Source organism: Pteropus medius, unplaced genomic scaffold (assembly GCF_902729225.1).
Source record: "Pteropus medius unplaced genomic scaffold, Ma_sr-lr_union100, whole genome shotgun sequence".
Lineage (NCBI taxonomy): Eukaryota > Metazoa > Chordata > Mammalia > Chiroptera > Pteropodidae > Pteropus > Pteropus medius.
Genome location: NW_024354499.1, coordinates 3,195,979 through 3,210,924, shown reverse-complemented (window position 1 = coordinate 3,210,924; position 14,946 = coordinate 3,195,979). Strand labels below are relative to the sequence as shown.

General features: G+C 45.4%; 1 protein-coding gene across 2 annotated transcripts in view; it reads left to right on the top strand.

Moving 5' to 3' along the window:
- TGFA (transforming growth factor alpha) overlaps nt 1–14,195 on the top strand; it is a 92,694-nt gene extending 78,499 nt beyond the window's left edge. For both annotated transcript variants that reach the window (XM_039852404.1, XM_039852405.1), the window contains exons 4-6: nt 5,536–5,685; nt 8,397–8,506; nt 10,381–14,195. In XM_039852404.1, the coding sequence (XP_039708338.1) occupies nt 5,536–5,685; nt 8,397–8,506; nt 10,381–10,388 (268 nt within the window). In that variant the 3' untranslated portion in view covers nt 10,389–14,195. The remainder of the gene's footprint in view (nt 1–5,535; nt 5,686–8,396; nt 8,507–10,380) is intronic.
- Nucleotides 14,196–14,946: the final 751 nt, after the last annotated feature.

Below are 14,946 nucleotides of genomic sequence, written 5' to 3'. Positions count from 1 at the left end.
GAAATTGAATGGTCGAATGATATTTTTTGAAAGTTCAGTCTTATATATTTCCCATTCCCCTTTGTGATAGATAAAATAACTCCTATTTTGTTCAGATTTCTTTCTTAAACAGGGTGCAACGTCTTCTGTTTCTCTTGCCTTTGATATGAGGGGGCACATTTTACAGCCACCACCTGGGAAATGCCCAGAAAGAGAATGGGAAGGAGAAAAGGAGGAGAAAGGAAAAGGAGAAGTGGGGGATTTTGAATTGTCGGCCCTTGATTTTGTGCACTTAAATGATAGTTCTGCCTTTGTGGATCTCAGGCCTGACTGCACATTAGAATTACCTAGGTGCCCAGAGAAATGAGATCGTCGTCTCCCAGGGTATGACCTTGACCCTGGCATTTTCCAAAGCTTCCCAGGTAATTCTAATGTGCAGCCAGGTGGGAACCAGTGCCTACCTGAGGTAAAGGAGAGGACGGCAGCTGAGCCAAGTGCAATTCACTTGTGACCAGGTGAGGTGACTCTTCCCTTTCTTGTGTAACTTATACCTAAAATAATCAGCATAATTAAGTCTAATATTAGTAGAAGCTTGGGATGTTAAGAAGAAAGTATCAAAGTTTCTTTTTCCCGTATCATGAGAAGCAACTGGGACACATCTCCATTATTATCAATGATTGGGGTGGAGAAAGGATCTCCCTACACCCCAAGGCAAGAAAGTCCAAATTGTGCTTCTTAATTCTGGCTTCCCAGTAGAATCATCTGGGATTTTTAAAAATACTAATGCTCAGGTCTAACGCCCAGAGATTCTGATTTAGTCGGTCTAGGGTGTGACCTGGGTATCAGAATTTCTTTTCTATCTTCCTAGGCAATTCCAATAGGCAGCCAGAGTTGATATCACTGGTGAACCCTACATGGTGGCTGTCAACTTTGCCTTCATGAGAATTCCCTTTAGCCTTTTCTTTAAAACACCCAGTCCTCATTTTCAGAGTGATTTTGATCTGGGTGGTCTTGGGAGAAAGCCCAAGCACCTGGACCACAAGCTGTCCTGCCTCGCAGCTGCAGCTAGGCTGCTTGGGACTAAGATTCCCTGTTCTCGGAGCTCATCTAGGGCATGACCTGGATCTCACCTATTAGGCAGCAGCCCAGGTGCCTCCTGAGCCTCACTGGGAAAGTTTCCATTCAGAAATATGTTGGGCTCCCTAATTCAGTATGACTAAGATTTGAGTACAGCTGACCCTTGATCAATGTGGGGGGTAGAGGCACCAACGCCCAAACTCCAAGAGTCCAAAATCCAATTATAACTTTTGATTCCCCAAACGTGTAGTTGCCTCTTGGTATCCACAGGGGGTGCGTTCCAGGACCCCTTGAAGATACAAAGTCCTGTAGATGCTCAAGCCCCATATAAAATGCCATATATCAGTGCCTATGGTCAGCCCTCCACATCTGTGGACTCCCAACCAGGGATCAAAAAAATACAGGTATTTATTGAAAAAAATTCAAATGTAAGTGGACCCGCATAGTTCAAACCCATATTGTTCAAAGGTCAGCTGTATTTTCAGCTGTGACACTAAGGTGACAGAGGCATTCTTCTTAACACGAAGACTTGACTGCTGCCGGGGGCAGTTCTGAGGCTGGGCTGGTTGTGAAGGACCCAGTGCACACAAATGGGGAATGTTCCTCTAATAGGAAGAACATGGAAAGTCAGCAGATTGTGACCCAGCCCAGGAGGTTATCTTTCTCAGTGAATGAAGACAGCACTGGGGCATCTTTGCCACCTGCCACACCCATAGCAGGGCGATCTCTTGATGGGGCAGTCAGCAAAGCAGCCCGTCTTTCTTTTTGCTATGAGGTTTGTGAGTTTGTCATTGAATCGCTGTCCCAGAGTATCACCCAAACCAGTTTGCATTACCCCAGAAAGGTAACCTTCATGGTTGAGAGCATTAGTATTTAAACCTCTAGAAGCTCCCATTTCCTAATCTGTAAGACAAGGTAAAAACAGCCCTGACCTCACATGCACTGTGATTGTTGGGATTAAAAGAGGTAACTCATGTAGGAGTTTAGCACAGTGCCTTCCATAAATAGTAGGTGCTGTAATTAGCACCTGGCTGCCACTCTTTTATTTAAATAGGATTTCTCAGAGTCCCAGCATTGATTTGTTAATTCTTAGGGTTTTCAGAACCAAGTGGCTATGGAGGTGTCAGAATCTGTCTCTCCCAGGGCCTGCAGGTTAGAGTGGGAACATTTCAAGCTCACCCTCCTATAACCTGGCCCTTTCACAAATATTTGTGTAAATCCTCATCACACTACCCTTCTCCAGGAGGCAGCAGCACTAACACTGTCTACAAGAAGTCTAGTTGGCTCAGCTGCAGCTCCTGGTTAGAAATCTAACACTTCACCTCAAAGCCCAGGCTCCCCAGCCTACTCTGCTCAGTGGCTCACCAGTTTTTGTAGAGATAGGTCTTGCCCACAGGAGCATGGAGGCTGACCTACAGTGAGGCTGGTGCAAGGGCAGTCAGAGAGGTGGGCATAGTCCTGAAGACGTTCAGAGGAGGAAGAGAGTTTGGGGAGATCCATGGAAAGAGCTATAGAACACCGAGTAGATGGACGACGGGGCCAATGAGTGGGTCTGTAACTTACACATTTTTATAGAATATGGTCTTTGAGATGGAGTCTGAGGAGGAGAGTGAGGAATAATATTCTAGGCAGAGAAGGTAACAGGAGTTGAGATGGTCAAGTAAAGGGTAGTCATTTATTCATTAGGCAAGTGTGTTCTGAGTGCCTGTATGCTGGGCATGAATTTATTTGACATTGGGCTAGTGGGGAGGGGAGACAGCTTGGGTTAACTGGAACCTTGGTGATGGGTGATAAAGTGGAGGGGGTGGGTTAGGGCCCTGCAGAGAGAGGGTGTCAGATACCAAATAGAGAAAGCCCAAAACTCAAGTGGGAGCCATTTGGGTGCAAGGTCAAAACTTCGAGCATTGCTGGAGAAGTAACCGTCTGCAGAATTTTCTTCAGACACCAACGGCTTAGATCTATGAGTCACCTACGCCTGCTGCTTATTGCCTCTCAAACTCTAGTCCCGTCCACTGACAGCTTCCACCTAGTGGGAAGGGGTGGGTTTTCAACCTACAGGGTCAGCTGGTTCTTGACCCTTGCCTTCACATAATTTTGTTATTAAAACCAAACAAAAACAAAATCTGCCCCTGTCCCATAGCCCCTCAGTCTTCTCCATCCCAGCCCAAGTCTGTGAGAGCCAGGGTCCTTATTCAGAATTCTGTGGTCCAGATCCTTTTTCAAGAAGAGTCTTCTTGCCAGAGATCCCTCCTCTCTTGCTCTATTTCTCCTCTGTCTGGGGCCTGCTCTCTTCCCCTCAGGTCTGTAGAGGACCCTGCATGGCATTTTTCATCCTAGTTGACCTTCAGCTTCCTTACTTACCAAGCCCTGCAAACTCTTTGCACTCTAATCGAACCTAAAACCTCAAACCTCTTTTACCCTATCAAGATCGGTGGCTGAACCAAAAGCTAGATTTGATCAAGAGCCTAACGTGTATAACATTCTTATTCCAACTCATTGAGTGTGCAAGGGAAGCAGCCTGGACTGTGAGCGAGAACCCAGACCCTGGGGTCAGCAGTCCTGGGTATGAATTTCTCTCTCTTCCCTGGCAGCCAAATGACTTGATTTTTCTGTGCAAGGATTAAATGAGAAAAGATATGCTAAATATAAAATAGCTCTTAACAGAAAAGCAGGTGCCTGAATTCAAACTAAAAAATATCTTTGTATGAAGTACATAACAACTGCTTTGGGATAAAGTACGCCAGTGAAAGACTTTTCCATTAAGTGGTGTTAAAGACAGAAGCTTGTATGCTCTGATATCCTAGGTTGTAGCATTAAGCAGAAGTTTTTTCAGTATCTGTTTGCCATAAATCTTAAACCCATGTGGTACCTGTTCCTTTAACATTAAAACGATTAAATATTTGTTAACATTGAGCAAGACTTATGCTCCAGGAGAATATACTGTATAGTAAATCCTCACTTAACGTCTTCATAGATAGGCTCTGGGAATTTACACAAAATTACTTAAAAGGGAACCAGTTTTACCATAGGCTAATTGGTATAAGCAAGAGTTACTGTTCCTATAGCATCTCATCAACATTATAATGAAACATTTTAACAAAACAAGATTATAATGAAACAGCATTATAACGAAACAACAACGGTATTGCATTCCGTTATTCAAGGATTGCTGCATTTACCCTGTGGCTCCAAGTACCCTGCTGGCATCTGGGGTCTGGCTGCTCAGGAGCAGAGGTTTAGGGGAACCACAAATGCAATGCCCTGGGGCTGCTCTGGCACATAGAAGGCACACCAGGACTCTTAATCCCTTTCATTTTTCCTTGTTCCTCAAAGGCCTTTTAATGTAAAAGTGAATGTGACAGGCTGGCTACTTCATCAAAAGGTAGATTCTTTAAAAAAAAAAAAAAAGTTTGGCTCTCATTCCCATGTCTGGGGGGTGGGGGCAGAACAAAACTTTAAACACAGTAAGTGATATTTGGGGCAAGGCTGCTCCTATGGGAAGCCCCCTGTGGGGAGGAAGTTTCCCCACCTGAGAAGGCAGTGATGATCAAACATTTTCGTCACAATTAAAGTCACCCCAAACAAAGGGGGTGGGAAATGCCTGCATCAGAAAATGGGCATCACTTCCTTATGGCTAGAACATGTCCTAGGGAGTCATGTGAGAACCACTTATGCCTGCCTCAGAATGGAGTCGGGGCTGGAGTGAGATGGAAGAAGTCACATCAGCCTTCAGCTTCAGCACATAGATGGCTGTTACTGAAATGATTGATGCCAATGCGCTTCTGAATAGTAGCAACACCAGTAACAACAGCAGCTCATATTGGCATTGCCCTTTAAAGGCTACACGCAGCTCACGGACATGACCTCTTTCAGCCCTTACTAATCCTCTGGTGGAGGGAGGCCAGGTATTGTTAGAAATGAGGACTAGGGTTCACAGGAGCTCAGGGGCTTCTCAGGTCCTACAATTACCAGTTAGTGGTGCTGGACCCCACTGCAGTACATGCCCCATGCGCTGAGCCACCAGGTAAATGCTTATAGAACTAATTAAACTTGAAGAAGATAAAAAAGCAAGCCACAGCCTATCTCCTGCTGGTTTAATGTGTTTTCATAAGTTTATCATTGGAAACTCTGAATACACACATTTGGTTTTAAAATAACCTGGATTTTTATGATAAATGAATTCGGTGTCATAAACACATTTGCTGCCTCCTTTATTTCCCCAAGAGCTGGCTCAGTAACAATAATAATGAAGTGCTTCTACAGCACCTTTCATCCACACGTGATAAAGCTGATTAGTTATCCTTCATTCTCTCAGCAAGAGGTGCCTGTGCATGGAAGTGGGAGTGATTTTACTGACTTGGAGGGGTCCCTTTGGGCTTTCGCTAGGGCTTTGGGTTCCTGCAGCCCAGCCTTCCCTGGGGAGTTGTGGGAACAAGACCTTCTGCCAGAAGACTGTGCTGATGTCCCTTTCTTTTCCAGCTGCCATTCTGGGTACGTCGGAGCGCGCTGTGAGCACGCGGACCTCCTGGCTGTGGTGGCCTCCAGCCAGAAGAAGCAGGCCATCACTGCCTTAGTGGTGGTCTCCATTGTGGCCCTGGCTGGCCTCATCATCACGTGTGTACTGATTCAGTGAGTATTTGCCACTCCTAAGTCGGGTCTCCCACCCCCTGCCCTCCCAGGGACATCTGCAGCTTGCCCAGCTAACAAGGCCACCTCAGCACTATTGCGATGATGCCCGACTGGTGTCAGCTAAGCCAAGAGGAACTTCAGTGACAGCCGAGCTGTGAGAGGTCATACACCCTGGGAGGGTCCCAGCAGTGAGTCTATGCCCTGCTGGGAGCCAGTGTAGAACAAAGACTCTCTCTCCCTCCCCATTGTTGGGTTGGAGCTTTCATTTTTTCATGATGGGGACATATGGGTGCTCCAGAGTAAACTGGAAAGAGCTCCCAGGCTCCTTTGGGTGAGAACAGAAGTGCTTTCTCTCTGCAGAAGGCATTTTGCAAATCTTAAAGCCACATAGAAGGCCACTGTTGCTATTATGACAGGCTAATGACAACCCTTCCTCTTTCTTCACTTCTCTGCCCTCCTCATCCCCCAAAATTCAGTTTATGCTTTGCATCTTCCAGGAAGCCTTCCTGAGCCCGGACCAACGGGGACTGTTTTTGGATGTTTCTTAGCCTTGTTTGCTTGCACCTATCTTCCAACTAGACTGCTCTGCAAAGGGAGAAACCCCAGGGATGCATTCCAAGCATCTAGCCAGATTCATTCCCTGGAAATACCTGGAGATGTCTAAGTCACAGAGCAAGGCCTCAGAGAAATGTATACCTAATTAGATATGCCCAAGGAATTCACAGAACAGCTAAAGGCAGCCTGGAGTTTAGTGGATTAACTCATGGTGGAGGTAGTAAGTGGATGGGTCATTCTGGCAAAGGCTAGAGTAAACAGCTGCGTGTTAATGCAGGAAACCAGACTTTAACCCTAGGATTTTGGACAGATAAATAAGAGTCTCTGTTGACAGTAGCCACAACCTGCTCATGTCCTTCTCCTGCAACAGCCAGCTTTAAGTGGGGAGAGATGGGTCTGAATGGGGCTGGCCTTTCCTCTCCAAGCAGTATCTGTTCCACTCCCTTGTGTTTTGGGAAGACATGTTTGCAGGTATTGGACAAGCAGCCCTAGTTCAGGCTGGGGCAGAGCTCAGATTCATGAAGACCTTCCCTGGGGAGGCAGCCTAATGGACCACTGGCTTCAATTTTCATGTCTGGCTAGCATTCTGTGCTTGCCCATCACTTCCATAGTCCTATTTCTATGGCTAAGAGGGTCCTAGAGCCTTAGGAACAAGACCAGGTGCCCACATGGGCCTCCCCAGATAGACTTAAAAGCTAATTTTCACCAGATTCTCTGGAAACTAGAACAAATGAGGCTACCTGGACAACCTCTTTTATTCCCAGGGAGGCAACCAGCCCCACCTCCCCTCTGACCTAGCCCATCCTTGCCAGATACCAAATTCAGAATCCGAGCCAAAGACTAAGCCCTCATCCCCACTAGGCTGCTGGTTGCCTGGGCAGGTGACCCCCCTCAGTTGCAGAGTTGGTTGGGACCAACTGATCTCATGCCAGAGAGATCCAGAGGCCTTGATCCCACAGCCCTTTGGATGCTCATGGTTGAGACATGGCTGAGGCAAGTCCACCTGGCTAACTGACGGCAGACAGCAGTCACTGACAGATCTGGAATCAAGGCCTCTAGATCCCTCCAGCATGGGATGAGCTAGGCCCAACCTGGACTGCACAACTCAGCAGGTAATCTTGCCAGGCAGACTGCTATGGCCACCCATGGCAAAAGCAAGTTGAGCAGAAATGTTGCAAGGCCCCTCCTCAGCTCTGCTGCCCAAAGACTCAGGGACCCTGGGAACCTTTCCAGGGTTGGGATGGGGATCGTGAATTGCCACCAGACACCAAGAGGGAAGGAAGTTCAGCAACAAGCTTGTTTCCTCATCTGTTCTCGGGCTCATGTCAGCCAGGAGACCCTCCTGGCCCCAGTCAGCAGATGCATAGATTACATATCCATTAAGGTTGGAAGGCATCCCAAGAAAAACATCAGTGTCTCTAGGTAATGAATGACAACTCAGTGCTTCCTTCTCTGACCTTCTTTTGAGTTCTCTGGTTCTCTTTTCCATGCTAACTCTGTAAACTCTTCTTTCCTGCCCATAGAGAGAGGCAGGAATGTTCATAACTTGAATGCTCCAGGACCCTGGGTAACACACGCTTACCAGGAGGTTGGATTTGCTGCAACTAGAGAATGCTAGTCAGTCCTTGGGAAAGGATTCAAAGCCACTGAGATCCATGACTCATTCTCTTGTCCTTTCCATGGGTCAGTTCAGCCTATCCACGTTCCCTACTTTGTTGCTAGCAGTGCCTCATGGAAGACCCCCCTCCCAAGCCCTCACAGCCCTACCAGCCTGAGGTCCTGACAGCAGTTCTGAGACTATTACTACACTTATGCAGTTGCCCAACTGCTGCTTTATGGAGCAAGCAGCTGGGTGGGTGACCAGGCCCCTCTGACATCCGGGAAAGGTGGAGCCAGGGTGCCCTGAGCAGAGCACCACAAAAGGGGCTGGTACTTGGAAGTGGCCAGCTGGTTCTTTTGTTTTTGGCCAGCATTTGCTTTAAAGACCACCACTCAGTAAGGCCCTCAGTTCCCTGCAGTGTCTGTCCTGCTGAAGGGCCCCACGGGAAGGCCAGTTTAGAGCCCAGAGCTGCCCCTACAGGCCCCTCAGAAAGATGCTGCACCAGCTGGGTGCTCCTGCCAGGCTCCTGCCTAGACCATGGTCTCTGTCTTTGCAGTTGCTGCCGGGTCCGAAAACACTGTGAGTGGTGCCGGGCACTCATCTGCCGGCACGAGAAGCCCAGTGCCCTCCTGAAAGGAAGGACTGCTTGCTGCCACTCAGAAACAGGTAAGGGGCTGCATCGAGTAGGGGCCTTTTACACTTGGGAGATAACATTGAGTAGAGAAAATGACCACCCTCTCCAGGTCAGAGCAGAAGTTCTTGGAAACAGAAAGAAGGGAGAAAAGGAAGAAGATATTTATCACACCAAGTCAGGTTTAGTTTATTCTAAGGTATGTTTTACTCAAAAGGGAGCTCTTTTATTCTTCCTGGTGACTGTGACTTTTAACAAGTTACTTAGCCTCTCTGAGCCACAGTTTTCTTATTAAAAAGACATTGTGCAAATTGAGTAAGTACTGACAGAGTACCTAGTATAGTATATCACTAATTGTAGACATACAATAGATGTTCATTTTCTTTCCCTTGAGAAGTCACCTACCTTTTTCCATCCATGAAATAAGGGTTTTGGCCTATAGAAGGTCTCTAAGGAGTCTTTAAACTTAAATCCTGCAACTGTCATTGTTTACTATCATTTCATGAATATTTTTCAACATCCACAAAGATTGGATATCCAGATGTAGAGTCAAGCCCATATCTCAGGAACCTTCATCTGAGCATCATGGAGCCAAATTGCTCCTTTATCCAGACAAGCTCTGAAAGTCTCACATCAACAGTTTTTCTGGAATACTATTTTGACCAAGAAAGCCCATCATAGAAGTTCCTTTCCAAGAAGTACTGGGTCAGGAGACAGTCACCACAGGCTGATCCACCCAGAGGTGTCCTTCTCTGGTAAACACTTGGCATTTCAGAAGCTCAAGGTTTCCTGGAGAGGGTAGGAAGAAAAGCAGCCAGGAAGTTGGAACACTAATGTGGTCATTAAACATCATGGTATCTGACTTGGAGGGAACGGAAGGCCCAGAAGCACCATTTATTTGTTCTTCAAGGACCATAGTATTTGTGCATGGGCAATTCTTTTGACTTGGGAGGATGCTAATCCATTCATCCTCATAATCGCCTTGGGTGATGTGGGTAAACTGAGCCCACTAAAGGCCTGCATGGGTCCCACCACGAGTCCGTAGGGGAGCTAGGATGAGAATCAAGGCCTTTAAACTAAAGGCCCCACTTACATCTCTTCTACTACCTCTGGGGGACATCTTTTGAGCTAATAATGAAGGTAAATATTTTTATTTTGTCTTTTAGCACCAATTAAAAAATTTGTTTAAACCTTTTAAGAAAATTTATAGTAGATTTTTGTACCATTTGTCTGCACTGCAACAGAGTAATTCAGGGTAGAGTAAGTTTCTTAACGTTACTTTTTCTCTACCCACATCAGAAAGGACTTTAGCTTTGAACCTGGGAATGGGTCTGGCCTTCCAGAAAAAAACCACCGAGGCTGAGATGACACATACCTCCCCAACTGCAGAGGGACTCTGGGAGGGGCCAGGATAGGAAGATGTCCAGGCTGACTGGGCTCGGGAGCCGCTGAGAACATGGTCCAAGCTGCCTCACCACAGCAGCCACAGAGGATGCCCCCAGAGCCCCACCCATTGAGAAACAATGGATCCCTTCTTGTCTGACCATAGAGGAAGTCATTCTGCCACCAGAGCCCTACACCAGCTTTAGCTGCCCGCTAAACCACAGCTTCTGGGGGAACTGGCCACAGGCTGGGTTGAATCACCTCCAGTTGAATTGAGGCCCACACAACAGAATGCACCCCCATTCTCTTCTGCCACAACTCCTTTCACTTTTGGTCAGCCTTTCCTTGGGTGTTGAAAGCATCGTTTCAGATGCTGCTGCCCCTGAAGCTGAAGCAGCAGAATTTGTACTCAGGCTTGACTGGCCGAGAGAACCTGGTGACATTGGCTGATGCATCTCCAAGTTTCTGTCTCAAGCATAGCTGGGGTCCGACCCACAGAGCTTAATCTGTTTTTTCTTCCTTTCAGTGGTTTGAAGAGCCCAGAGGAGTTCGGCCAGGTGGACTGCAGCAGCCCTGATGAAGAAAGGACTTCTTCAGGATGGCCCAACAAGAGATGCCCGGGGTGTGCTGGCAGACCTTTCCACTCTGCCTGCGATCACCTGTGCAGCCTTTCTGTCTTTGGTGGGCCTTCCTTCGAAACTCTGTCAAGAACTCTGTCTGCTTGGGGTTATTCGGTGTAACCTAGAAAAATCAGTAGACCACAATTTAAAGACTGGTCAACAAGTCAACAAAGAACTGCAAAGGGTGGACTTCCTGTTTACCTAGATAAGGTGTGTGCATCAGTCAGCATGTGTATAGTTGTCTTCTGCCATTCATGGATGCCAGGCTGTATTTCTTTTTAATGGGCCATTTCCCCACAACAGTATGCATCCTGCCCAAAACCAGAGATTCCTATAGTTGTTACAGTTTTTTTCTCATCCATTTATTGGGGAAGAAGGTGGAGAAAGGGTAACTGCTTATTGTTATGTGAAGATGCCACATTTAAAAAGAGCTGTGTCTGTCCTCTGTCCACGAGACCATCAACCAGCCCATCGTCTTCCACATACACATGATGTTGAAGACCCCAAGTCATCACCACCCTTGGAGATTATTTATTAGATGGATGGTTTTATTTTTAATCTCAAGACAATGTAAAAAGCATACAGCTCTTTAAGACTTCTACATTAATGATGGACATATTGTTAGCTGCAAAATTATACTGATTAAAAATGTATGACCTCTTTGGGACAGCTAAGGCTTAGGAAAAGCCACCCAGGAGGTACAGAGATGGAAGCAGAGGATGAGTTGCTGGCGGGAGCAAAAATTGGGGTTCAAAGGTTGTGCCATTTAAGACAAAGCAGATAAATGTCCCTGGATACATTCTGGTGGAAAAGTTAGCCAATTTGACAGCATAGATGTCACCTCTGTCAGGGAAGAGAGGAAGAGAGTACCTGTGTGTGCGTCTACACAGGTTAAACGCAGTACACTGCTCTGCAATTAAACATCGACTCCCTAGTGAACCCTCCAAGAGTCTGTTTAGAAATAGAGCATTAGCAGAGAGCCATGGGCATTTGGGGCCACGTCCATGAAAGGGGAACTGGTCATTTAGTTTCCATTTTGTGGCTTCATTTATTTGTTGCTTTATTTTCAAAGGGAGAAACTTAACTTTCCTATTTATTTTCAAGCATGAGGAGAAATATTCCAGTGATTTTTTTTTTTTTTCTCATTCAGGATGCTGGTTTTATTAACAAAAGCTCTAAGAAACCACCTCTACCATGTGGGTCTTACTTTCCCCTCAGAGAAGGGAGGAATTGTTCTCTTGGGCATCTGGGCCTTTCTGACCCATTGGCCGGGCTGCTGAGAAAGACTGGTTTCCTCCAACTAGACAGTGGGAGCTCATCCCTAGGATCGTTAAAATTTGGAAACAGAATAATAATGAAATATATGAACTCTTTATGTGAGGGAACTCTTTCTTCACTAATATTTGGAAAAAAATTAAAGATTTCCGTACATTGCACTCCTTGCATTGTGAAATTGACCTTAAAATACGTCAAATTGGCTTGAAATTTCTATCAGGTAGTTTCATTCTCCCCTAGTTCTTCCCCAGTCTGTCTATTTCAATGACTTTTCTCTTCCTTTCTTACGACTGAGACAATTACACGACCCATGTCTTAAACTTTGGCACTTTTTTTGACTCATGCTATACCCGAAGCACAGAGCAGAAATGGGAGCTGTTCACCAGCTGGCCACCTAACCATGTAACTGACACAGCTCCCACATTTTAATTACAAAAGAAAATAGGTTTAGGTTTACATTTCTTGGCCCAGTCCTACAGCAACAGGTATGTGGGGCTAAGGCCGACTACAGCATCTCACTCAGAGACCAATCCGATTGACGCTGGTTTACAGACCCCAGTTTGCATTCGCTTTTCCCATCAGACTCTCCTGAAAGTCTGAGATTCTGATTTAGACAGATTAATGAAAGTGGAGTAGTGTCAATTGTTTTTAACGTGAGGTCACATTTTTACTTTAGGACAATCTTTCCTCAGTCTTTTAGAGACTCTTTGACGTCTGATTGCCTTTAAAGAATATGAACTGTTGTGAAGAAGTCTTATGGGCTTTCTTCACCTAACGGATAGAAGGATCAGTGTCCAGTCATTAGGCATCCAAGAGCTTTTGCAGAGGTGCAAGAAGATGCAGATGGAAGCAGAGGGAGCCTTCTTGGTTCCCTGTGGGGACTTCATGTTTAGTGACTGTGAATGCTCTGGTCCTCAGGACCAGGAAGTCACAGTTACCAGTGCCCCTTCCTTGTGACTATACAACCATGCAGTGAACAGGCTCAAATGTGTGCTTCACTAGAAGTGCCTATCGGATCAGTTCTCTGTAAACCAGAAGGTCTGAAAAAGAGTTGGAAGCAGAGGCTGGAGTCAAGGCAGGGGTGGTTGGACCTTTATCCATGCCCTAGGATATGACAGCCTTGCTTCTTTGGTGATTTCTCTTCTAGAAATCAGATGGCCAACAAGCTTTGGATTCCTGTGCCATTTCATAGCATTGGTACTTCTTTGTTTAGCTATAAAAATATCCTCTTTTCAGATTAAAAATGCATTTGTAATCCATGTCTGCAGGTTCGTTATGTAATGATTAGGGAATCATTCCCAAGACCTGACCTGATAGGCAGCCACATCTGGGAGCAGGGAACACAGCTGTTTCCAATATCTGTCTCAGGAGAAATGAAAAGACTTTTTTTAAGGGAGGAGGCACTTTTACACTAATTATGGAGCCTGGATTCTCCCACTGTTCTACAGGCCATGACTTCTTTAAACATACTGGCAGGAAACTTTTTCTTCTAGATGAAATGATATACAGCAGCCAATCGTGATCTGGAAAACACGTCTGGACACACATGGGAGAAAGCAAGATGTGAGCTTGCCATTGTGTGGTAGCAGAGGAGGTGGGCAGAATGTCCTCGGAGTTTATTTTCCTGAGAAAAGAGAGGGAGGTGGGATTGACACTCCTCCACCTACATTGGCGAGGGAGGAGAAGATGTGGTTCTAGAACTTCTTGGGAGATTGTTCTCTGCAGATGGAGAAAAGTGACATCTTCAGCCAGGTCTCGCAGGGCCAGATTGTCTCAGTGCACACAGGCAGCTGGTTGCTTTTCCAGGCAATTTTGGCAGAAATGGGTCAGCCAGCCTCCAGCACTGCTCAGGGGACCCTGACCCCTTATTTTCCCTTAGTAGGATCTGGATTTTGACTTCTCCCAACCTGCTCAGTGAGGACGGGGGATGATTTAAAAGCCCAAGGCCAAAGGGGACATCACAGAAACAGGCAAACATCTATGTTTGTTCTTAATGTTCTAACATAAGACCTGTTCTCTGCAGCCCCTGATTTTACCAGGCTTTCTGAAAGATCTGGTGGTAAGCACACACACACACACGGTACTGAAAAGTGACCCCTCTTTCTAGTGTAATAAGTGACTGAAGCGTTAAACTTTTCATTATCTTTATTATAACAAGCCTGATGCTTTTTTTTTTTTAGAACTTGTTACTCTGACTTCTGTATATGTTGCACTGAAAAGGTTAATATTTAATGTTTTAATTTATTTTGTGTGGTAAGTTAATTTTGATTTCTGTACTGCGTTAATGTGATTAGCGGTTCTTTTCCTTGATATCTGAATTATACATATTTAAAGAGTAGTGAGCAATGTAAAATGCAGTTGTATTTTTCAGTAATATGCATTGTTATTCAGTTGTACTGTACCTTGTTTGGAAGGATGAAGGAATGAACTCTTTTTCCTAAATCAAGACTGGATCTTTTCTTTTGCGAGATTGGGATATTGCTGAAGCAAATTAAAATTTTTCTCTGCAAATGTGAATGATTAGAAAAAATTAGATGTTCCTTTTCAAAATGTGGGACTCCTAAAATGAACCACAGTTGATCTGCTTGAAGAAACCAAATTCTCTGAAGTTCTTCTCAATATATAATATTTCATCTACTATGTGTCCAACGATATGCTAACTAATGTATGGGAAAACGAAAACACAATCTCCGCCCCAAAGAAATTGAGATCTAACTGGGAAGACAGACTGACAAACAGAAAATCCCAGACTAATTTTAGACAAAACACAAATAAACCATGAAATTGTAAGGTAGAGATTAAGAATTACAGCAAGTAATGCATAAAGCGTGGTCCCCAGACCAACAGTATCAGTATCACCTGGGAACTTCGCAGGAATGCAAATTTTCAGGCCCCACCCCAGACTTGTTAAACTCTAGAGGTGCCCCATGCACCCTCCAACACCCAGGTGCTTCTGATACATGCTCAATTTGAGAACCACTGTGCTGTAAGACTCAGTGAAGAGCAAATTAGTGTAGGGCTACAGTTTTTAGGAAAAGTTTTATAGAGGCAGGGAAAGTGAAACTTAACACAACTTACCCCTTAGCGTTCAAAGGTAATAGACACCAGGAAGTATGGTCTTAAATAAAGATGTGTGTTTATTTGGATCTTCTCTGTTCAGCCAAGTTAAAGGAAAAAAACAGTCCTCTCCATCTCCT